Source organism: Poecilia mexicana, unplaced genomic scaffold, assembly GCF_051168715.1.
Source record: "Poecilia mexicana isolate PSO_F unplaced genomic scaffold, ASM5116871v1 scaffold_17, whole genome shotgun sequence".
NCBI classification, from domain to species: domain Eukaryota; kingdom Metazoa; phylum Chordata; class Actinopteri; order Cyprinodontiformes; family Poeciliidae; genus Poecilia; species Poecilia mexicana.
In genome coordinates this window covers 7,798,327-7,821,881 of record NW_028263386.1, presented here as the reverse complement: position 1 = coordinate 7,821,881, position 23,555 = coordinate 7,798,327, and the positions used below count along the sequence as shown (strand labels likewise).

Sequence of the window (23,555 nt, the reverse complement as noted above, 5' to 3'; positions counted from 1 at the left end):
AAGTTTGCCCTAACAATGATCAATGAACTTTAATTTTGTTAGGAACACTTAATACTAAAGCCAGAAGATATTTTATATATCTTAACTAAAATATAAGCAAAAACGATAAATAAATCAGTAATAAAAACCGCCTGCAACTCATGAAACCAGAAATAAAATGCATTTTGATGTCTCTGTAAACAAAATTTTTTATGATTAATAAAAAATTATTAATCATCAGAATGGAAATGATCGAACTTATTTCAATTTGTCCTGCTTAGTGAGATGTAAAGAGTTGAGGTTCGTCAGGAAATCCGATACAAACCGTTCCTAAATACGAGACGTCCCAAAAATGTTTCATCTGTTTCTTCACACACATTTTTCACCCATAGCGTTACTTGTGATGCCTCACAGCACACCCGCTTGACAAACATCATGGCTGCCACGGTAACCCCTTGGTCTGACATCGTCTAATGTTGCTTCTGCACCGGTCGCCTCACTGCTGTCTCTGTGGGTTTGCCTGAGCAGATCTGGAGCCCAGCTTGACTTTTTTTTTTTTTCTAAGTTTAGTTTTTATTTATTTATTTATTTATGTTTTTTATTCTTTTACTGTTTCTCTTCCACCGGCATCAAAAGCAGCATCAGAACAACAGGCAGGAAAGAGAGAGAGCATAAAACAGATTATCAAAAAGAGCTTTGAAAGTCAGAATGGGCCTGTGAGTGAGCGATGCGGACGAGATGACAGAGATGAGGAAGTGGCTTTGATCGAACTGAATAGATGTCGAGGATCAGCGCCGCCTCCGTTAGTTACAGTTTTGATACACAAGAAAATATGTACATATCAGAAGAGCTTCCTCTTTTGTCTTCTCTCCTCTCTCACGAAATGCAAAGTTGGTAGGGAATCTCTATGAGAGCTTGGCTCCAGCTGAGGGAGAGGTAAGAGGCCGCTTTCCATGTGCTTACACTACCTGAGTGAGTGTGTTTTCCACTTGTGCATGGCTCCTCACAACACAACCCACTTATCACTCGAGATTGGTTGCTCCCACTTGGATCCCTCGTTGGATTCAGCCAGCCATTTCATGCTTGTACAGTGAAGAGCATCATCTTTATTTTTTTCCTAAAATCCTTCACTGTTGCCGGTCGGCGCCCCTCTAGCCGCCATTCAGTGTCGCCGCCGCGTACATAGAGGAGATTAGAGAACCTCACGCCTGACTCCGCTCCATGCCTGCCTGCTCAACCCCCTGTCATCACCACAAACCTTTTTCTTTTACATTTCCACTTTGTCCTGCTGTGACGCCTGAACACTTCCCGTACATACCGAAGAGTTTATGAAAGTTTATTTGCTGTGGGTTACAGAGGGGAGTGATGCAGTTGGGTGGGTTTTCCTCCAGCCTCCTGAAACAGACATGTGCTCATGTCTTTTCTCACCGTGTCGTTGTCGCAGGACTCTGAGGGTGTAGAGATCATGCTGGGAGTTTGTGCGAGCGGCCTCCTCATCTACAGAGACAGGCTGCGGATCAACAGGTTCGCGTGGCCCAAAATCCTCAAGATCTCCTACAAGAGGAACAACTTTTACATCAAAATCCGACCCGGCGAGGTAAAAACCGCAGCAGACTGCTAAAGTCATACATGATTCCTCAGGAAATTTAAACCCAGAGGTTCTTAAAATGTGAAAATTTGGATGAAACGGAAACTACTCTGTCAAACACTCTAGAAATCACATTGTAGAAATGCTAATGTTTCATAGTTTATCACGGTTTGCCTCTTTAATCATTAAATGTTGAATTGGGACATTGAATTTGAAGGTAGGGCTTTGTTGAGATGGTTAACGAGAAAGTTAAACTAGCATAGTGCTGCATCTACCAATCATTTTAATAATGAAATATTCTGACGATTAGTCAGTTAATCAGGTAAAAAAAATTGTGACATTCTGCAGGTTTTTCATTTAACAATTTAAGCACTTTTGTACAAAAAGGGGTGAAACAAAAACTGTGTAATTTGAGTGGTGGGCCAAGCATGTTTTCAGAAAAACTAGAATTTTTTTATCTTAAATGCAAAATGTGAATATATTTTGTTCAGTCTTTGCATAATTACAGCTCTGAAAATGTTCTTTTAGCAAATGGCATTGTTTGCAGTCTGTACACCAACGATTGATTACTAAATTTGTTAACGATGAATTCAATGATCAATTAATCACGATTAATCAGTTCATGTAATATGATTAGGGGATATTCTTCAGGGTTTTAATGAAAATAAAAACAAGAAGTTTGTATTTTTTGTTGTGTCTGTTGCAGTTTGAGCAGTTTGAAAGTACGATTGGTTTCAAGCTCCCAAACCATCGCGCTGCCAAAAGGCTATGGAAGGTCTGCGTGGAGCACCACACCTTCTTCAGGTAACAGTTTACTTCTGGTTAAAAACTATTTGCCAAACCTGCCTCAACTGTAGCGTCTTGGTAAAATGTCTTTGCCACTTGAACGCTGTCGCATTGCCACAGAAAACTCCTGCTTTTCTATTGAGATTTTATGAAATAGATCAACACAAAAATTCCAGTTTGTTCATGTGAACGATAAATCTTCTTCCCACTCCAGGGTTATTTGTGGAGTACCACAGGGCTCTGTGCTTGGATCAGTTTAATTACTTTATGTTTTCACTGTTATGCTGATGACACTCAGATATATCTACATATAAATCCTGATGAATCCAAAGTTTTAGGTAGATTACATGCAGGTGTAGAAAACATCAAAACCTGGATGACATTAAACTTGATCTGCATTAAATTGGCCTTTAATAATAAAGTAAAAAACCTTTTTGTTATTTTTGACCAGAATATGTCATTTTAGTCCCATAATAAATACATTTCTAAGATTTCCTCTTTTCATCACCAGTCATCCTGAAGAACTAGTTCATGCATTTGCCACTTCAAGACTAGACTTCTGTATTTCTTTGCTATCTTGTTTAAGAAAACCCTGATAATTTGATACCCCTAAATGAAGAACAAACATACATGATTTGTACACAGAGCAGCTCCATTTATGCTGAGAATAAATCTGGCCTTTTGAAAGCATTTACTTGCAGTACAGCAGATTTAATGCAAAGGTGTGTCACAGATTTTTATGTACATATTGTGGTGGTATGTTACATAAAATCCCAATAAAATACGCTGAACTTTGAAAAATAATAAATTTCTAGGCAAGTTGGGTTTTAAATATGAATGAAGTAAAATGACATTAATTCTCTCTGTGCGGTATTTAAATTTGAGGGAGCCAAGCCTGCTTTGCACGTTCCTGCTTGTGTCACTGTACTGGTTTTCCTTCCTGTGAAGCAGAGACTCTGCTGAACCTCGTAGTTCATGATGTAAAGTTGCTGCTTCAAGCTAAAATGCGTTCTCTCGAGTCATTTGGTGTAGCGAAGTCGGCCTGGGGGCTCCTTGGAGACGCATTTAAATGAGCACTTTTACTGCCGTGGCTCAAATCGGTGTTTTATTTCTGGTTTGACTAATGCGCTTGTTTGTAACTTGTCACAGGCTCGTGTCTCCTGAGGCGCCGCCGAAGAAGTTCCTCAGCCTCGGCTCCAAGTTTCGCTACAGCGGCAGAACCCAGGCTCAGACACGGAGGGCCAGCGCGCAGATCGCCAGGCCGGCGCCGCTGTTTGAGCGCTCCTCCAGCAAACGCTACAACATGTCCCGCAGCTTAGACGGAGGTCAGATTGTCCTGCCTGCAAACTCTGCATTCAGGCTCGGTTTCAGTTTGTTACTGCGTCAGTGCAGCTGAGGTCTGAAGGAAGAAGCCTTCCTCAACTTCCTCTTGAGCAAAGGTGTTCAAAGTGAGGCTCGGGGGCCAATTGGGGCCACTGGACTAATTTTGTGTGGCTCTCCTGCCCCTGGCCACAAAAATTACACAAATTAGGACAAAACTACAACTGCTGACTTGTTTCACCCAAATCTGCTTTTAAAGCAGTATTAAAAGGCAGCAAATGTTTTTAAATGAAGACTGACCTAGATCCTGTTTAGACGAAGTATTTTTTCACTTTTCTTCAATCCAGACGAAAATAATAAGAAATTAGAATGGATATTTTAGATCACTAATATCTGTTTGTGTACACAACTTATTTCTTTTTCTTCTTTTCTTTTTTTTGTTGCTAAAAGTAAACCAGAGTCTTTGTTTCTTTAAAACTGTCGCAGTCCCAGATAATCCCAGATTAAAGGCCGTCTCTTCCGTCTTTCTCCTCAGCTCCCATCACGGAGAACCATGAGACTCCCGTGAAGGGCAGCGCTGCAGACGGGGTGCCCAAAGTCATCGCCAAGGAGGACATCATCACCACGGTAACGACAGAGAAGAAGGCGGAGGAGGAGAATGCGGAGCAGGAGGATGCGCAGGAAGTTGCCGCGGAGACCGCCTCCACGACGCCACTCAGACACGACACGAAGGTAAAGATTTGTCCAACGGCTCTCACCGAGGCGTATACTCAGACTTCCTGTTGTTTCTTGCTTCCTGTTTATTTGTTTCTTTATTGATGGCTGATGTAAAACTCCCAGTTGCTTTCAGCTTAACCCTCTGCAATAGTCAGGCTTCTCATCCTTTGTCCGCTTTACTAATTCGCCTTTCTTTTCTTGTCCTTCCTTTGACCCTCACATTTTACTCGTGTGTGCTCATGCGTGTCCCCCTCACCGCCTCCTTCCCCCCTTCGCTTCTCACATACATTATCCAGCTCCCCCCCCCTGCGTACGCCAGCGACCCGCTGCGCTCCGAACTCTCCCTCCCATCGTCCCCCATCTCCTCGACCAAAGTGCGGCGGCGGCGCAGGGAGAGCGGCCGCAAGCGGGCGTCGTCGGTCAGCCCGGCCAAGAGCGGCGGCGGCTGCCGGCGGCGGCAGGCCCGCGCCGACCGCAAGGCCGCTCTGCTGGAGGAGCAGGCGCTGCTGCTGTCCGCCCGCAAGCAGCGCCTGGAGCAGGGCGGGCGGCGCGGTGCCAGCGGCACGCTTTTCTCCTTCTCCCTGCACCTGCCCGATCTGTCCTCCGTCCTGGACGAGGACGGCTACATCACCTTCCCCGATCTGTCCGAGATGCGCTTCGTCCCAGAGTGTGCGCAGAACTTCCTCCCCATCAAGTCGCCGTCCCTCATCCCCTGCTTCCTCTTCATCTTCTTCTTCCTGCTCACCACTTCCTTCTCAGTCCCCTACGCCCTCACCCTGTCCTTCCCGCTGGCGCTCTGCCTCTGCTACCTGGAGCCCAAGGCAGCCTCCCTGACCGCCTCCATAGCCCAGGGCTACCATGACCATGACAGTTCAGAGGAAGAGGAGGTGTGTGTTCCAGCTGACCCCAGAGTGACCTTTTCACGCCTGATTCTGCCCTGTAATCGTTCAGATCCGACCTGGACATCGTTTGTGTCCCAGTGTCTGTCAGTCTCCTACTTTCAGAGCCTCATCTCTGCCGTCTCATCCTGTTGAAACCATCACACATCACTCACGCCGACAGAGATGAACCTGCAAGTCTCGCCATCTCATTTCTGATTGGCTGCCTCACCGTGACGAGAGGGTTAGACACAAACACGGGATTGTTTTACCTGCAGTGGCGTCAAATTTAGTTTGTCACGATCATGAGCTGTGTTTCCATCAGACCTTAACAATGTGCAAATTGGAGTTCTGAAAATAATTTAATGCTAATTTAAAAGAAATTCAGAGTTTTCGATAAAAAGGTTTGGCGTTAGGATGAGGATGAGTCACTGTTGCAAATTTTTAAAAATGGCAGCTTTGATTCTTGCGTCAGAGTCGCCCATGTGACTCAGTCAGTGACACCATCCATTAGCTAGTTAGTAGCTGTGTTTCCATTGACCATAAAATTGCTCAAATTGGAATTACTAAAATAAATTAGCTTAATGCAAACACCACCTTTTTGATAAAACGCTTTTGTGCTAGGATGAGGTGATTTTTCAGCCATGTGGAAATGTATGGTTTTCGCAAACCTCCACAGAACCATTTTTATTCGCATCACGCCAATTTGTACACAGCAGTTTATTTGCAGGCACTGGCGTTGCACATTGTGCAGCCTGCTCCACTAGAGCTGCCACAGTGTCGCACAGTCCATAAAACGTTGTGTCATTCGAATGTTTTGAAGTCATAACTCTTCTACAGTTTCCCCAAAACGACGCTCCCAAGTAGGCGGGGTTTGTGGCTCCAGTGCCTGAATAAGACGCCGATGTCTCCTCTGATGGGTCATGAGCGACTGAATTATTTATGCATCTCATGCATAAATAATTTTAATAACTTATTGTGTGCAGTATCTTATTTCCGTGTCATTTTAATAGAAACACCGCGATTGCAAAATTGTGTTTTTTCGACATCAGAATATAAAAAACTTTGCGCACATTTGTGATGGAAACGCAGCTACTGAAGAGACGGTTTTCTGCTGAGGAGAGTTGGATTTTTAGAAGCGGCCTTTCGTTATTTAGAGACGAGTCTTCCTATAACTTGGTTTCTTTGTGCCTAACCCATCTCAACTTAACGCATCGTCTCCCAATTTCTGACTGGTCCTGTTCAGCGAGAGCTCAGAAAACATAATGTAAAAACATTCAAACACCCTGAATGTTTTCACATTTCTGCTTCTTCATGTTGCAGCTGGAAATTATAAAGTATTTTATTGGGAATTTCTGTGACCAATGCAAAGTTGTTCAAAAATTAAATTCCTTTTTTAAATAAGAAAATAAACATTTATTTCCTAAAATGTAGTAAAATTAAATTTTTTTAGTGAATGCTTGGTCATTTGTAGGTAAAAATGCTTTTAACATCAACGAAAGCTCAGTTCTTTCTGCTTGAAGGAGCAGGAATGGCAGTGTAGCACTGATTATTGTTTTGATTATCTGATCAATAATAGAATAACAGAAGTTGCTTAATAAAAGATTTTTATTATTGTACAGAATTTGAACCAGGTGAAACTAAAAATGCCACTTAACGAGTCCTGGGTAGAACATATTTACAAAAAAAGAAGATTTTTTTTTTATCTTAAAAGCAAAATGTACATATATATATTACAGTTTAGTTTAATTACTGATCTGAGCATGTTATTCTGTCAGAAAATTTTTATTTTCTTGCTTATATACTCCATTTATCAACTATATTAGTTGATGGTTACTTTAATTATCGATTCTTCAGATATCTAGAACGTAGATCGGAGTCTGTTCATGTGTTTGAATGAAAGAGTCAAAATTCAGACCTAAATCTAACCAATGTTCACAGATGCTCTCTGTGCAGTCTGCCTGAGCTCCAGCTGTTTGGCAAGTAAAAATGCACGCCACACTTTTCAGATATTATCGTAAAACATTTTGAAAATTATACCTTCCGCTTCACAATTTTGCAAACTTTGTATTGGTCTACATGGATAGTTTTGTAAGACACCATATTTAACTGTCACTTAACATCATTTCTCCGTTCGGTCTCCCTGCATCTCTTTCCAACTCAACCGAAGCTGCATACTTTTAAAATCCACCACTTGCACCATGTTTCTGTTGATCATGACTGTTAGGATGTGTTATTTCACATCCAGCAGCTCGCTTTGAAACACTTAATGAAGTGATGCAGAGAGACGAGGATCGCCAGCTGCCTCCACATCACCGCCATGTTGACATGCATGGAGAGGAGGGGGAGGGCCTGAAAGTCGGGCGACTGCACAGCCACGAAATCTGCTCATCAAATCTGATGACGAGCTTCCTTCTGATACCGTGACTTACTGCAAATTACCCACAGGTGTACGCAGTGCTGATAAGAAGTTTGCAGGCAGTCATCACGAGCAGTGAAACCTAACATAACTTGGTCTTGTTTTTTTTTTTTCCCCAGAGTGGAAAGGTGATGCAACAAATAATTATAACAGTTTTTAAACCCAAAATTGGGTAGATCGGCCCACAGGGTCACGTCTGCACACGAGTGGTTAAAAATGGTCACCCCACTGATGGGGCGTCACGAGATTTTCAGACAAAATAAAATCGGCAAGTCAGCCGTATTTAAAAGCCAGGTTCTTGGTTTAGACAAACTAGTTCAATCAGGGACTTTCATTAGGGCACAACTCCTTCACTTTTTAAAGCTTTAAAATGCATTCAGTTTGTGTGCCAGAGGAGTCTCACTCCCCATGAATGTGTTTTTATTCTGAATGCATTTCAAACTGCCACATCAAAACAGCCACTTTTACACGTCATTCTGCCCGACATGCAGGCAGCAGCGTTGTTTATTCCAGGCTCCATCTACAAATGACTGATTGTGGATATTTAGCTTTCTTATCAAGATTCAATAGATTTTTTTATGGAAGCTAAGAACAAAAGTGTTTATCCGTTCTTTTCATAATGGGGGTGTTGAAACAGAAATCACAGACACATTTTTTTCCTTTCACGTAAAACTTCAGCTGCTATATTCAACAGCAGCCCAACTCTGTCGTCCTGAAAGTTTCATTTAATTCTTTAACCATTGAAATTGTTTGCTGGGTCACCAGTCCACCCTGTAAAAACAACAGTTCAAATTGCTTCTTTATAAATTTAGAGATGAGTGCATGTAAACTTCTAATCTGTAGTTCAATGTTGCAGCCTCTTCAGCACAAATTGAGCGACAGTCCACTTTCCGATCAGCTTCCTCTGAGTCTGTTCTGCTTGCTTTGTTTCTCTTTTTTTGTTGTTGTTTTTTGGTCAGTTTCAGACTTTAGCTGTGCTCCTTGTCTGACATCAGTGGCATCATCTGACAGCCTCTCATGTGTGGTAGCAACAAATCTGTGTTGATTATAAATGTAGTTTTTTTTTACAAGTTGGGTCCTTCTTCTTTCTCTCGTTTGCTTCTCGGAATGTTTTGCTTTGGTCTGCAATCGCAGACCGACAGCGAACGTACGGACTTTGCCTGTGATGGAGAGATGACCGCCACAGAGGTTTGTACGTCAAAAAGAGAGTTAAAAAAAAATAGCAAAAGAAGGTCACTCAAATGGTTGGTCTGCACATCTTGGTTCTTGTTTTTGTTTTTGATATTACTGTTTTTGCACTTCCTTATTTTTGAGTATCTTCCTTTTTTATAAGTTCTTTTAGTTTCATTTCACTGATCTGTGGGCCTTTCCTTTATTATGCAATTCCTTTTAAAGCACATTATACCATAAACTATAATTAGTTTTACAATAAAATTAAACTTTTCTACTAAATCATCAGTTTTTACCAACTAAAATCTGAAATGCATTTCGCAGAAAACCATTTATAGCAGCCATGATGATTTCTGTTGCTTTGTTTGGATTTTTGTTTATTTTAATGCAACAAATTGTTACGTGGCTCAATAGGGGTTCAAGTTGTAGCATGCTTTAGTCGTAACACTGTTTTTCCACTCACTGTGAGATGTTATTTAAAGATAATAAAAGTTTTCACAGTGTCCCCTTTAGCTAATGGAAATTTGAGGGAAAGATTGTTTAAGCATGTTGAAAGTAATTTACTTTAATTCTCCTGCTTTGTTTAGTTTACACTAAATCCAGCCAAATTACAAGTTACAGCCTCATTCTGTAATAAAATGGCACAAGTAAAAAAAATACTATCTAAAAAAATGCTTTGATTTTGGTTTAAAAGAAAAAGCAAAGATGCATACGACAAATTAAACTACCACATTTATTTTCTTTTAACATTTTAAGTTATAGAAATCAGAAGTAAGTAAATAAATCGGCATATGCTCCTTTTTTCTAACAGTCTGAAGTCAAATCGGACCAAAACGTTTTAGGTCAGTTAGTCAGAGGCGCCTGCTGGATATTATCGGACCTGATCCACACGAACGCAGCCGCATCCCCAACACGCATAAACCTCACAAACCTAACCGCACAAATATGATGCAGGATCACGATGCGCATGGCACAGAAACAGCAGATCTGACCCATATGATGCCCAGTTTTGAGAAAATACACTAAATAATAAAGACAGAAATGCAAAACTTACCCATGTGATCCACGGGAGGATGAGGATGGAGATTTCCAGGTTCAGGCGATGTGTCTGAGACTTGGAGGAGGAGGAGCTGAACATTTTGACTAGCTGTAACAGTTTAAATCTCCCAGCCTGGTGTGACGCTGGGGAAGAGCGCGGCAGGTGTCACGGTCAGTCAGTGGAGAAGTGATGGGGTGTCCCGTCACTACTTCAATTCCTAAACAGAAAAAAAAAATACAAAACTTGTAAAAGCGCTACCCTAGCCGTGCACAGGATAAAAAGTTCATGCGGCATCTAAAACTGCATTTTTGGCTAGCTTCATTGCTTATTCATGTTTAGCTTACAGAAAAAGCGCCAAGCCGCCAAATAAAGGTAAACGGACCAAAGACATTCAGGTTTGGGACAAACACGTGTCCACTTGTGGCTACTGGTTAGAATCTGCGAAATTATTTCTATTTGCTAATTGTCACAATTATGAGAGGAGGAACTGGTGCACTTTTATGATAGTGATAAAATAATTTTGGTATATTGGTCTGATTAACTTCAGACAGTTAGGAAGTGTCTTTTTATTCAGTGTATGTAAACTTCTGGGTTTACCTGTACCTGACTTTATGCAGCTCGGTTTCATGTCCGTTTTAAAAGTGAAACGTGGCTCAAGGCGGAGCGTTAAGACCTTAACAGCCAGACGTTGTGTGTTTGTTGTGTTTCAGATCTGAAAAAATGATTCTTTGTTCCCTTTAATTCTTTATATTCTGTCTATTTTCTGATTTAACCTCGCCTCTCGGCTTTCTGCCTCCTCTCACCTTCTCTCTTCTCTCCGTTTTGCTTGCTGTCAGTCGGAAGCCGATGAAGACTCCGAGATGCGGACTCAGGTACACCGGGGTCGCTGTGGGACCCCGCTGGGTGACTGGAACCAAAATCAGCTTTCACTCATTGGTTTCCCTTCTTTTCTGCTTTGGTTTTCCTCAAACAGCCAACTAACTAATTGTCCATTTCGTCTGGGTTATCATTCAGCCACACCCAAGAGTCGGATTTTATCCTCTTTAAGTTGTTTATTTTTGGCATGATTGTTTTACCCCCTTTTAGTTACTCCCATGCAGCAGAAGCCAAAGCTCCCATTTTCTCCAAACAAGAGTTGAACTGCAGCGCCTAACATCTCCTTTGCCCTTTCTCTGTCTTTTGCAGTATAGTTTCATAAGACGAGCAAAAGGGGAAAATGTTTTTATCAGGCACAGTAATCTGATGCTAGAGGTTGGTAAGAAACGGAGCACATCTGAAATATGCATGCAGGTGCTTTTAAGGAATTAAAAATGCTTCTGATGAGCGGACAAATCAGAGCGTGGCGTACGGTTTTCTTGACTGCGGTTTGAAGTAGCTGCTGCTGTGATCTTTCAGACTCTTTAAAAACAAACAAAATTAAACTGGAATAGGTTTGTTTTGAGATGTGGGAGTGTTGTGGTTAAACACAAAGCATGAAACCTTTTTTTCTCTGAGTTGGTCTTAAATGCTTCCAAGCATTTAAGTTTATATTTTTGTGTTTAAAGGCTCTGCAGAGCCTTTAAAATCACTTCCCTCATAGTAACAATGTGTGTGTGTGTGGGTGTATGTGTGTGTGTGTGTGTGTATTTGTGGTGCAAGTCTGCAGAAATCAGGGTTCCTACACAGTCTGGGAAAAACCCAGAATTTAACTTTTAATAAGATGAGGGAGAATAAATTTATATTTTCACATTCTTCAAAAGCTCTTCATCCGTCTGTCATTCATCCATTCGTGTGTTTACTCATCCATCCATCGCTTCATCATCCCTCCATCCATCCATCTGCTTGCTAATGCGGCTGTCTTTCTGTCTGTCCATCTATCTGTCCCCCGGTTCATCCACTCTGTCTCACTGTAGAAATTTCTGCCAAAAACTCATATGGAGCTTTTGTGTTTGCACTTGCAGACGGTCTTAAAGATCGTAGTGTTTTGACATGAACGTGTGTAGGAACCCAGAGAAAAGCAGCTTTCAGATTTTTCTGCTTCGTACCTCGTTTGGAGATACGAGCTGCTGTTGCGTATATAAAGCTTGACTCGTTCCCTCCCTCCCTGCCTCCCTGTGCCGCGGTTCGTCGGCCGCAGGACTCCGAGCCTCCGCCCGAGGTGGTCAAGCACCAGACCAACATCAGCGAGCTGAAGCGCTCCTTCCTGGAGACCGGTAGCAATGGCGGCTGCGGCGCTCCGGGTCTGACGGAGTGGGAGAAGAGGCTGTCGTCGTCGCCTCTGCGCTCGCCCAGATCGGACGAAGCCCCGATGATCGAGCCGCTGGAGCTGCAGGACGTAAGCTGCAGCCGTGGCGACGGCATGTCTGTGTGGGGCGCAGCGTCGGCGAACGACGTCTTTAGTGAAATAAGGCAGCAGGAATCATCGCAGAGTATATTTTAGGGTGGCGGTCTCAGATTTATGGGAGACCGTATCTGGCATCTATCTGGCATCAGAATCTGTCTGATTTCCGAGTTTTTATACTCTGTAAAAACACAAAATCTAGTGAAAACATCTTTAATACACTTGAAATAAGACAAACTAACTCACAAATAACTTTTCAACAGCTTGTTTTAACTAAATAATTCCCTAATATCTATGAAAGAAATACTAGTTTTTGTCAGTGGAGCGAAACGTTTTAACTTATGAGTAAATGTCTTGTTCCATTGGGAGGTTATTCCACTTAAAACTAGCCCTTTTTATTAACACTGTAGCTCAGTTTGTGTGGATCTTTCTTTGAAATGCAGTTATTTGCATCAAGTCCTGCTAATGATAATAATTTAATGCTAATATTTTAAGAGCTAAAGTGTTTCTATTAAGTATTTTCTGTAAAGCTGATACATCCTTATTTAAATTTTCTATTTTTTGTACTGCAGTTCTCATAAAATTCTGACTTTATTCTATATATAATAATAATAAAAAGCCTTGTCCTGGCCCTAATATTCATAAAATCAACCTGAATTCAAAGTCCAAATAAAGTTGTAGAACAAGATGGCCGCCTCGTCACTTTGAACGACGGGAACCCGATGACGGTTGGTGGAAAAAAAAAAAATCCAGATTTTCCACAAATTAAATCCTCAAAAGCCAAAAACTCGACTCATCGCCCAGCCCCAAAGCTAAATCTTTACCACAAAGTTCAGACTCGCTTCTTTCTCATCACATGTGAGTGTTTTTGGATTCTGGCGTCTCTTTGTAGGGGTGTAGCTGCCGGTTCGACCAGCCGTCTGTCCGTCTGTCTGTCTGACTTTAGGACTGATCTGGACTCTAATCGTCAGCTGGTCTATCGGGTTTAGTTTCTGAACAATGGGACGTGCGGCCGTTATGGGCGGAGCGCGGCATTATTGATTCTGCTTCTGTTGACCGTTTGACAACAGAGCTCCGAATTTCTTTCATTGCTTTGTTTGGGTGGTATGTTTTCCGCCTCTCAGAGGCTTTCTGTAGAAACTGATGATTTGCCCCAGAAATCTCGACTTGGACTCCCTTAGGGCCGCAAACGGCAGAGGAGAAACTGACGGTTTGGGGTTAAATGATGGTTTTTCACAGATTTCTCTGTGGAGTTGCTGGTATTTACAGATTTACAACATTTTAGACGCATTTAGACTTTCTTTTACAATGAAGTGCTTTTAAGTTCTTGCGCATATTTATTTAGACACATCTTATTTGCTTTATTTAAAAACCATCCAGTTGGTAACTGTGTTGAAAGTGAGAGAAACGCTGTTCAACTTTCAACAGTTTTCGTCGCAGTTTGTTGTTTTAAACTTTTCTGTTATTGCCCAGATTGTAGATGTGGGCAAGTTTGGGCAAATAGCTGTCACTGCAGTATTAATGAAGATAAAAACGCATCAGGATGTTCTCTTTTTTTTTCTCATTTTGAACAGACTGACAGATTTAGACGTCTGTCCTCTCTTATCTCTCTATCTATTCTCTTATCAGGAAAACAAAAGTCAAGAATTTCTAATGAAGTTTCTGGAATTACAAGATTAAAAAAATATTTTTTTCACGAGATATTTTTCCAATGCTGAATAAAAATTCTCACATCACAGGTTTTGTATATTTTAAGGTTTCTTAATGTAATAACATTGCGCGGTGTTTTTTGTGTTTTACAGTGTTCCTTAACGATATAATTCACTTTGCACTTTGTGTTTTCAGTTAGATTACTGGTTGGTCACATTTTCTCATCAGCAAATGGTTGGCATATGAATTTGTCAACTAATAAAGTCTCTAATCTAATATCAGCAATAAGTTTCACATTTTGACTAAAACTGACTGAAAGAAGAGAATCAAGCTCCAACTTTAAAAATGACTTAATTTGTTACATAAAATCGAATTAAGTTTGCCAATCTTAATTTATTTACCTTTGTCTAACATGACAAGTTAATTAACCCAATGTATTTACTTGGGTAAACTTAATTAGATTACATGTAACAAATTATCTCAGTTTTTGAAAGCTGGATAATCTTTTTTCTTTAAGTGCAGATCTAATAGCAGCGCCTCTGGTGGAGGTTTAAACCCTGAATGTTTCCCATTTGATTTGAATGTTGTCAAACTTTTTCTGTTTCCTTTCAGGCGAAAGATGAGCAGACGAAGCAGGAGGTGGGACCTAAAGACACTGTGGTGAGCTACTTCCTGTTTCTGGGCGTTTTGGACGTTTCTACGTGTTGCTGTGTCTTTCCAGCTCCACAAGTATGCAGATCCTGCCGAATATGATTTTAACCAGTGAATTAATCAGATGTGAAAGTAAACCCGAAGTCCCAACCGTTCTGATCAGATGAAGTTAATTATATTTTTATGATTGAAAGGTAAATTGTATCCGGATGCTTGTGGAGCTCAGCCTGTGTTTGTGCGTCGCCTGGTTCTCGTTGCGTGACGCCTTCTGTCCTTTTAACCTGAGCCGTTCCTTTTTTCCAACGAGTGGAGTTTCTCCCCAGGCTGCGGCGGGATTTCTGGTGAAATACGTGGCGGATAGCGTTGTGACAGACGGGGCCACATCCTCGGGGCCCCACGGCATTAGCCTGTCCACCACCATGGACGACGACGTCTTTGTGGACGGGACCCTGAGGGAGGAGGCGGGGGGCAAAACCCCGGACTCCCAGGAGGAAGAGGAAGAGGCATCGGACAAGTCAGCGACCAAGGTCAGCCCTGGAGCGGTGAGACAGGAAGTGTCGCAGGCCATCACCGACAAGAAGGGCACGCTCATCATCTTTAAGCAGGCGGAGAACAAAGAGGACGAAGAAACAAGCGAAAAAGAAGGACTGGCGGAAACTGACGGCTTCGAGGAGCAGAAACGCCAAGCTTTGCGAAAAGCTGAGATTAAAAATGGCGACGTGAGTCAGACTAAAGGTGTCGACTCGCCGAAGAAAGCAATGGCGTCGTGGATTTCCGAGGAGAAGGTGGAAAGTTCAGAGTTCGTCGGCGTGTTTACAAAGGAAGTGGAGGAGCTGAAGACTTTGGATGAGCCGCAGCAGAAAGCCGAAGGAATCCAGCCGAAGTCGAGTCCGACTCACGTTACGGTTTCTGCGTCCTTAGCTGTGGTACTGTATGAAAACCCAAAGCAAACCGCCCTCCATGCCCCGCCCACCCACAACCCCCCCATCGCCGCATCGGTTTAACAGAACAACCCAGCATGGCTAATAATCCTCAGGAGGCTAACCGCCGCTTTCTGTTGCTCGTTTTTTAACCCAGAGTCTTTTTTTAAGGTTTGTTTTGCATTTTATTGAGCAGCTTTCCATGCTTGAGCAGCTCTCTCCCATCGATGAGGAACCTGCCAGGAGCTCTGACCGACTTTAGTCCAGTTTTCTTTTTTTTTCAGCTAAATCATTCCTTCTTCCCATTTCCCTTAAAGGGTGCCTTCATAGTAGCGGTGCACCGATTGCAGTTTTCTGGCCAATTTACCTTTAAAAATCCCAACCTGCTGATTCGAATTTTGGCCGATACTAATATTAACTGCAGACATGATGTGCATGTTTGCATTCGTGTCATCTTCTCCTCTCACTGGGATCAGGATCGGACAGTAGATAATTTCTGCGATAGATAAGATCAGCTTCACATGTAAGTGTCGGCTGATCTCCCAAAACATGTTTCAGCTGGCCGATAAATTGGTGCACCTCTACTTCATAGCTCCAGTTGTAGTTTTTCCCACCACATCCTCCAAAATCCTCTCCTCCGCCCTGAAGGACAGGTCATTAATCTGTTGTATGGATCTACCTGAAAAATCAGTGAAATGTTCCCAGTGGATTCTGAATTTGTGCTTCATATTGGTTTTCCATACAATCAGCTGCCTTCATATCTTTATTTTTCCTCCTGTTCTGACCTGTTGCTGTTCACTGTGATGTTTTATTGTCCTTTCTTTACCTTTCCTCTCTGTCTTTTGTGTTCACTCGTCGCTGTTTCACCAGTCTGCACCTGGATGGGTTTCTCCCTCTCACAAGGTGAACGCCGACTCTCTGGATCATGACAGTGCCTTGCAAAACTACGAGAAGTTATGTGTAGCACACGGTGGTGGCAGCATCCTGCTGTGGGAATACGATCACACTTTTAAAAATCAAACGTTCAGGATTTCTTTCACCTCTCTGCTTCATAAGCATCTCGACTTTTGCAAGGCCTGCATCTTCATTGTGTCCTTGAACATGAACTAATTCAACATTTTCTTCTCTTCTTATCAGGAGTGATAAGAATCAAGACTGTGATGTTTGAAGTTGTGATGCAAAGCGTAAACAATGGTGCGTCTGTCATTCGCAGGCATCAGCTGACCAGGAGAAGGCGGTAGTCGTTACTGAAAACGAAGCCGAGTCCCCAAAACCAAAGGTCAGTTTGGCGCGCTGCAGCCTTCAGCTAAGTTTGTGGTGTTAAAACAGTCAGAAACTATTGATCAGAAATGTTTGTTTTTATGTTTCCACCAAACTGCGCCACTCCTCCTGCCTCTGCATGAAGATTCCTGGATGCTTGCAAATATAACTTTCAAACTCAACCATGCATGCAGCTTCAGTAGTTTAAGAAGTAGAGGAAGAGAAACCAGTCATAAAATATTAAAAGCTGTTGTTTTTACCAAGAAACTAAGATTTATTCTTAGTCTACACCTATTTCACTTTATAACTCCTCAAACATCTGAATGGTAACGAGTTTTAAAGGAATTTCAGCTGCTCCAACACGCCATGTTTACTCCGCTACAAGCAGAGGAGGAAGTGTTCTGGTCTGGATTAGCCTGCAGTGTTCTGCAGATGGGGTTATTTCACAGCGGTTACACTGCAAAACCCAATTAAAAGACTTCAAATTGGACTGTGCAATTGTTAGATTTGAACAATCCAAGCCTGGAAATATTTCCATCACCGATGCTTCTGTTTGAGTTTGAATACTGTGAGCTGGAAGAGCACGGATTTTTGACTTTTTGAGTATTTTTAAAAGGTTTTAGGAGAAGCACCTTCTAAAACGTCTCAGGAATTCAGATGTGATCAGCAAAGCAGAGACAAATTTATCACCAGACGTTGAATTTTCCCTGCCAGTAGCTTGTTTCAGGGATTAAAATGAAAGTCCAAATTGCCGTATTCATTTTGGGAAAGTGTATAAATGCCAAAACATTGATTTCTGTTGTCGGGTGAAACTTACAGATTATTGTAAACTGTGAAAAGTTGTTAAAGGGGACGAACCATCACGGAAAAGGAATCGCTGCACATTCCAAGCCAAAAAACCCCGACTTGAGTCTAGTTTGATTTAATTAATTTATCTTAAGGTTTTTTGTGATTTATGAAGCTCTTATTTTTAAATTAATAGTTGTTTCTGAGGTTTAGGATGTCAAACTTTCACAAAAGTTTTGCTTTTGTTGTTGTTGCCCTGAAGTTTTAAGGAGGTGCTTTGAGGGAAGATGGTTGAACATTTCATCCTGTATCAGTTATATTTTCAATACTTTGTCTGTTGTTGTTTACAACAGAGGGACAAAAATTAACCCCCTGCTGTCTGCGTCTGACTGAATTTATTCCTCATTTTAAATATGTTTCGTAATGTAATCACTGGAAGAAAAACCCCAGTCGGACATCTAGTCTCTCTTCTACTACAGAGAGTTAAACTCTTAACTCTTACAAAGTTAAGAGTTTGTATTATTTATCTAAATGTCATTACAGTTGCACATTTGCACAAAGTTTAGAGTGACTTTGCCTAAGTTTTAGAGGAGATGCTCTGTGTTTCCCTTCTGCAAACATCAATTAAAATGCAGATAATAGCAAACAAACCGGAGATTAAAAGTTCAGGGTTACATAACGGAAACACAACTTTGTGGTAAAAAGAGTTTTGGGGGTAACTGGTATATTTAATTACTGAACCACACAGGATGCAAAATCAAAGAATATTCCGTAAATCCTGCCAGGCGTTTTGTGTTACTCCACTAGGAAGAGGATCCAGTGAGTGAAGCAACTTTCCGACTGTCATCCTCTCCAGTTGACCCAGTCTGACCCAGTTACCACTAATCGACTCGTGGCTTCTGTCTGTTGTGCATCTGCTCAGATCAGAGGGCCTGTAATGTGACTGTGGTGCAGGAAGTTAATGGAAACCTTGTGATCTGCAGCCTCGTCTTCACTGGATTAGGGAGAAATGCATGACTGCCTGCTTGTTTGGAGATTTCAGTCGTCTTCGGCTTACATGTGGAGCTTATTTATCCTAATTTGATGTCATGTGCGTTAGAGGGGAGGCTGCTTTAAAACGAATGGAGATGATGGAGTGAACACTTGTTTATTTCCATTAGGATGTGTGATGCTAGAAGGATCTGGAGTTAAATATTTTCCTGAGTAAGTTGAGAAAAAGCCATCATTTATTTATTTAATTTACTGTAAAGTCGCCGGCTTGCTGCTCCCTCTGACTCCCTGTGATCCTCGAAACAGGAAGTCGAAGCTGTGATGACCTCTCTGTTGACCCCAGGGGTGGGTTGGCTTCAACCCACCGGTTTTTAGTTTTTTTTTCTCACAGAAAGGGCAAAATAAAAAGTGTCAGATATTTTTTAAATGTTGCATCTATCATCCAACTGTCTCTCCTTTACTTCCTTTCTTTTCTTCTTTTTACTTCCTTTTTTAAATTTCTCTTTCCCTTTTTTTTTACTTCCTTCCTGCTTTGTTTCCTTCATTACTTTGCTGCTTGTTTTGTTTTCTTCTGTCTTTTCTTATTTGGAAAGAGGGAAGTAATTTTTACTTTTCTCCTGACTTGCTACTTTCCTGACTTCATTCTTTTCCTGCTGACTTACTCGTTTCCTTTTCTCGAGTGGTGTCCTTCCTTCCTCTAGTTATTCCCTTCATTACTTGTTTCTTTCCTTACATTAGTTGTTTTCTTCCTTCCTTCAGTTCTTCATTATTTGTTTCCTTTGTTCCTTTTGTTTAATTACTTGTATTACTTATGTTCTGTAGTTTTTTCCTTCATTGTTTCCTTTACTTCTTTACTTCCTTTTATTGTTTCCTTCAGTATTTACTCGTTTCTTCTTTCCTTCTTTCTCTTCTCTGGATTTTGCAGGTTTTGTACTTACAGCCTGACCTCAATAAAAATGTCTCATAATTTGTGAATATTAGTGTTTATACTTTAAAAATTTTACCGAAATGGCTGGAGAACTGTGGGAATTTGAGTCTGGAAAACTGTTCAGTTTGGACACTAAGATGTGCAGGAACGCTGGATCCCAGATGGTTTTTAGATGCCAAACTCATATATTTTTACGTTCTACGTTTCTTTTTTATGCTTCAGGCTCCTGATGGAGTGGAGGTTGCTGCCAAAGACGTGCCTGTGGTCCACACAGAGACAAAAACCATCACCTACGAGTCCGCCGAGGTAAATCTAAACGCTGCTGATCTGTCCTGGAGAGAAAATGTTCGACTGATTGACCAGAAAAAAGGGCCTGTTTTCGCTGCAGCGTTCAGTCATGGTTCTGTGGATGAGTCCTTTAAGCTTCTGGGATGATCGAGTCTGTTAGATAGATTCAGTCGTTTATGGTCCGTCTGGCCGTTTCCAGTCAGAGCGCCATACTTTCCACAGCTGGGCTCTTTACGATCAATAGCAGCGATCTTAAAGCTGCAGGATGTTTCCACTGGGCTCGTGGTGACATCATGTCCGCCTGATCGCTCTGGCCCAACTGGAGCGCCGTGTGCCGGTCAGGCTGATGAGGAGGAGCGGCCGCCTCTGCAGCCTTTTATGTGACATTCAGTCGATGCTAAGCTGGTTTATCAGGAGAACCTGAACACTGAATTCGGTCTGTAATTTCTTTAGCTTTGTTTAGTTTCTAATGTGAGGCGTTAACGGGTTTGGACAGTGCTTGATGTTCAAACTGCACAATTTTGTTACAAAGTTTAATCTAATGTTTGATTAAAAGCTTAAATTAGGAAAACATTATTTAAACCAGATATTTTCATACACCTGATAAAAAGACGCACTCATGTTGTTTCCCACAGTCTGAAGTTAAATCAACGTAAACTTTTCTTGTTTTAGGCCAATTAGAATCATTAAATTATTTTATTTCTTAAATTCCAGAAATTGAGATAATTTTTTAGGGATTTTTATGTATGTAACTTTCTTTGTATTTTGTGTTTAAGCAATTAATTAATTAGTGCTGAAAGGTCAGTTACCCTAACAAACAAATCCAAATAAATTACTTATTGATCTGTGTAATTGAAATAATTTAATGTATGTCAAACAGCATTATTTAAATTGTTTTTTGTTTTTTTAATTTGTGCTTTGTTCTCGGACCAGTCAGGTATTTAGGGGATATTTCATAACATAAATATTATCACAAGACTGTTAATAACAATAATTAATGATATCACATAATGGTGAATTGTATATATATATATTTTTGTTGTTGTTGTTGTTGTTGTTGTTTTTAAGTTGGTTTCAATTCTTTTAGTTCACTTTTTTATCTCCCCATCTGCAGTTAAATCAGACTAAACTTTTTTTGTTTTGGGTAAATTAGAAGGTCCAAAATTTTTTCTATTTTCTAAATGCAATGAAAACGTAGCAAGAAATTTTTTTTATTTTTTTGTAACTTTCTTTGTATTTTGTGTTATAAGCATCTAATTTGAGCAGGAAGGTGATTTACCTTAACGTGATTTGTTTGGATTATCTCAGTGTAATGAATATTTATTATTCCTAACAGTTCAGTGACTTAATGATCTTATATTTTATACTTTAAACAGTTACTATAATTGGGGAATTTTTTTGTTAAATCAGTCTGAGTTTTTATTGTTTTGTCTAACAGGTTGACACGAATGGAGACGCGGACCCCGGGGTGCTGCTGAGCGCTCAGACCATCACCTCAGAAACCACCAGCACCACCACAACCACGCACATCACAAAGGTCAGAGGGCATCTCTTTACCTCCGCCTGCCAAACCCAAAATCAAACTATTTCTCCAGAATATTTGTTTAAAGCTTCTGCAACCAGTTGAGATTTCTCTTGGGAACTCTGGTCTCTTTTTATGGATGTTCTTGAGCTGAAACTTACCTTCTGTGTTTATTAAAGATGTTTTGATGCAGTTTTCCTTGTTTCCTATTGGTCAGACGGTGAAAGGAGGAATCTCAGAGACTCGAATTGAGAAGCGGATCGTCATCACCGGAGATGCAGACATTGACCACGACGAGGTCTGTCTCTTTTCTGCCGTATTACCTCTGGAAAGTTAATAAATGTCAGAAATTAAATTCAAAGAGTGAAACTTTTTTGTTGTGTACACTCAGAGATTTGTTTCAGGTGTTTATTTTAGTTTTTTGTTTTTTTCCATGATTATGGCTCACGGCTGCAAGACATGCAGGATGAATTCAGATTAGAAATGTGTTTTCCTGTTGGAAGGTTAAATCCTCTTTATAAGGAAGTCAGCTTGTTAGGAATCATAGTGTGACACTTATATAGTCAGTAGTTAACCTGTCGGTAATCACACTAATATTTTGATGATTCGGTAAAATCAAACCACTTTAAAGTGTCTCTGAAATATGAACAAAAAGTTTTTTTGTGTAATTTGAAATTCTAACTTTCTGTTTTAACTTGGAGGAGAAAAACAGGGTTTCTACTCAGTCTGAGGTTTGATTTCAGTACTTTCCAGGTCTAAATAGCTACAAGAAAACAAAAAAATAATTATTATTATTATGGAAAAATATATTTTCCCAGATTTTATTCCCTTTCCAAATGTCAAAGGTTGCCTCCTTCCTTGTCTCCTCTGTTTTTTCTTATAGTTTTTATCCTGCCTTTCTTTCTTTCTTTCTGTTTCTCTCCTTCATTTCTTTTTTCTTTCTTTCTTACTCCCTGTTTTCCTTCGTTTATCCTTCCTTCCTCTCGCCGTCATTCTTTCCTTTCTTTGTGCCCTTACACACTTTCTCTCCTTGCCTTTCCTTCCTTCTGTCTTATCTTTGTGTCCTTATGTCTGTTTTTTGCACTCTTCCTCTCTTCTTCCTTTTATCTTTGTTCCGTTTTTCCCTTCCTTGTCTTCCTTTCCTTCTGTCCTTCTATCCTTGTTCTTCGCTGTTCCATTTTTTACTGTTCTCCATCCATCTGGGTCAATTTTTCATCTCCTTTCTTGTGTCCTTCCCTTATGTTCATCCTTATCTTTTTCATATCCTTCCTTCCTCCCTTATGTCCTCCCTATTCTTCCGTTCTTCCTTCCTTGTGTTTCTTTCTTAAAAAATGTGAAGGAACTTATTCAGCCTAAAAGAAACGCAGTTGGAAGCATCACACATGTTTATAAATCCACCTGGGCTTCTTCTTGCTTCTGCTGCCATAACAAGATTTATTTGTTAAAAATCATTTTAATTGATTTTGTGTAAAATTCACTTGCTAATTAATTAACTGATTAACTAATTAATCAGTGTAATCCATAATCATCAGAATGAATAGAAATCAATGCTTTTTTTTATGTAATTTTTTAATTAATTAACTTCTTTGTGATTCAGCTTTGATATCAAGTTTAGCTTTTCAAGCTGTGATGTGATGTGAACGTGTGACTGCGTTCTGGATTAATGGCAGATCTGACTGTAAGGTGACTGACAATGCAACCGCTCTTCCCCGTTCTCTGTCTCCCCCTGGTGCTCCCCTGCTGCCACTGCACCCTCCCGTACTCAGGCTCTGGCTCAGGCCATAAAGGAAGCCAAAGAGCAGCACCCTGACATGTCAGTGACCAAAGTAGTGGTGCATAAAGAGACAGAGATCACGCCAGAGGAGGGGGAGGACTGACCCAGGTAAGACCGACCCAGTCCCGGTCCCGCTCCCCAGCCTGCCGGGTTTTCATGTGGTTTGGATCGGCCTGCTTCTGTCGCGCTCGCAGCTTGTTGCATCGCCTTGTTGGGCTGCTGGTGTTTGTTCTCACTCAAGCTGGATCACACAGCCTCTGCTTGCATTAACAAGGCTTTAAAGGGGATCTTTCATGCAAAATTCATATTTTGCATGTTTTTTTGTACTTCCATTTGGGTTTCTGCTGCTTCTAAAAACAGCCCAAGCACTTAAAAAAATAAACATACAGCTGGTTCTGTTTTTTTATATATATAGAAATGTATTTAACATGACAGTAGAAAATACATGGTGTGGGACATTACATTAATGAAAGGAGAAAAAAAATAAAACAATATTTATATTACAGAACAAAGAAAAACATAAAGTATTGTGTTTATGTTTTTGGTGTCTGGAAAATGAGCAGTTTCAAA

At 40.9% G+C, this 23,555-nt stretch overlaps 1 protein-coding gene across 1 annotated transcript in view; it reads left to right on the top strand.

Moving 5' to 3' along the window:
- Window positions 1–23,555, top strand: part of epb41l3b (erythrocyte membrane protein band 4.1-like 3b) — a 41,074-nt gene that overhangs the window by 12,832 nt on the left and 4,687 nt on the right. The window contains exons 9-25 of the mRNA XM_088014732.1: window positions 1,424–1,576; window positions 2,274–2,371; window positions 3,503–3,678; window positions 4,209–4,405; window positions 4,687–5,277; window positions 8,822–8,875; window positions 10,733–10,768; window positions 11,082–11,147; window positions 12,013–12,210; window positions 14,479–14,526; window positions 14,841–15,443; window positions 16,308–16,340; window positions 16,651–16,716; window positions 19,624–19,707; window positions 21,128–21,226; window positions 21,429–21,509; window positions 22,978–23,093. Of these exons, the coding sequence (XP_087870858.1) occupies window positions 1,424–1,576; window positions 2,274–2,371; window positions 3,503–3,678; window positions 4,209–4,405; window positions 4,687–5,277; window positions 8,822–8,875; window positions 10,733–10,768; window positions 11,082–11,147; window positions 12,013–12,210; window positions 14,479–14,526; window positions 14,841–15,443; window positions 16,308–16,340; window positions 16,651–16,716; window positions 19,624–19,707; window positions 21,128–21,226; window positions 21,429–21,509; window positions 22,978–23,088 (2,694 nt within the window). The 3' untranslated portion in view covers window positions 23,089–23,093. The remainder of the gene's footprint in view (window positions 1–1,423; window positions 1,577–2,273; window positions 2,372–3,502; window positions 3,679–4,208; window positions 4,406–4,686; window positions 5,278–8,821; window positions 8,876–10,732; window positions 10,769–11,081; window positions 11,148–12,012; window positions 12,211–14,478; window positions 14,527–14,840; window positions 15,444–16,307; window positions 16,341–16,650; window positions 16,717–19,623; window positions 19,708–21,127; window positions 21,227–21,428; window positions 21,510–22,977; window positions 23,094–23,555) is intronic.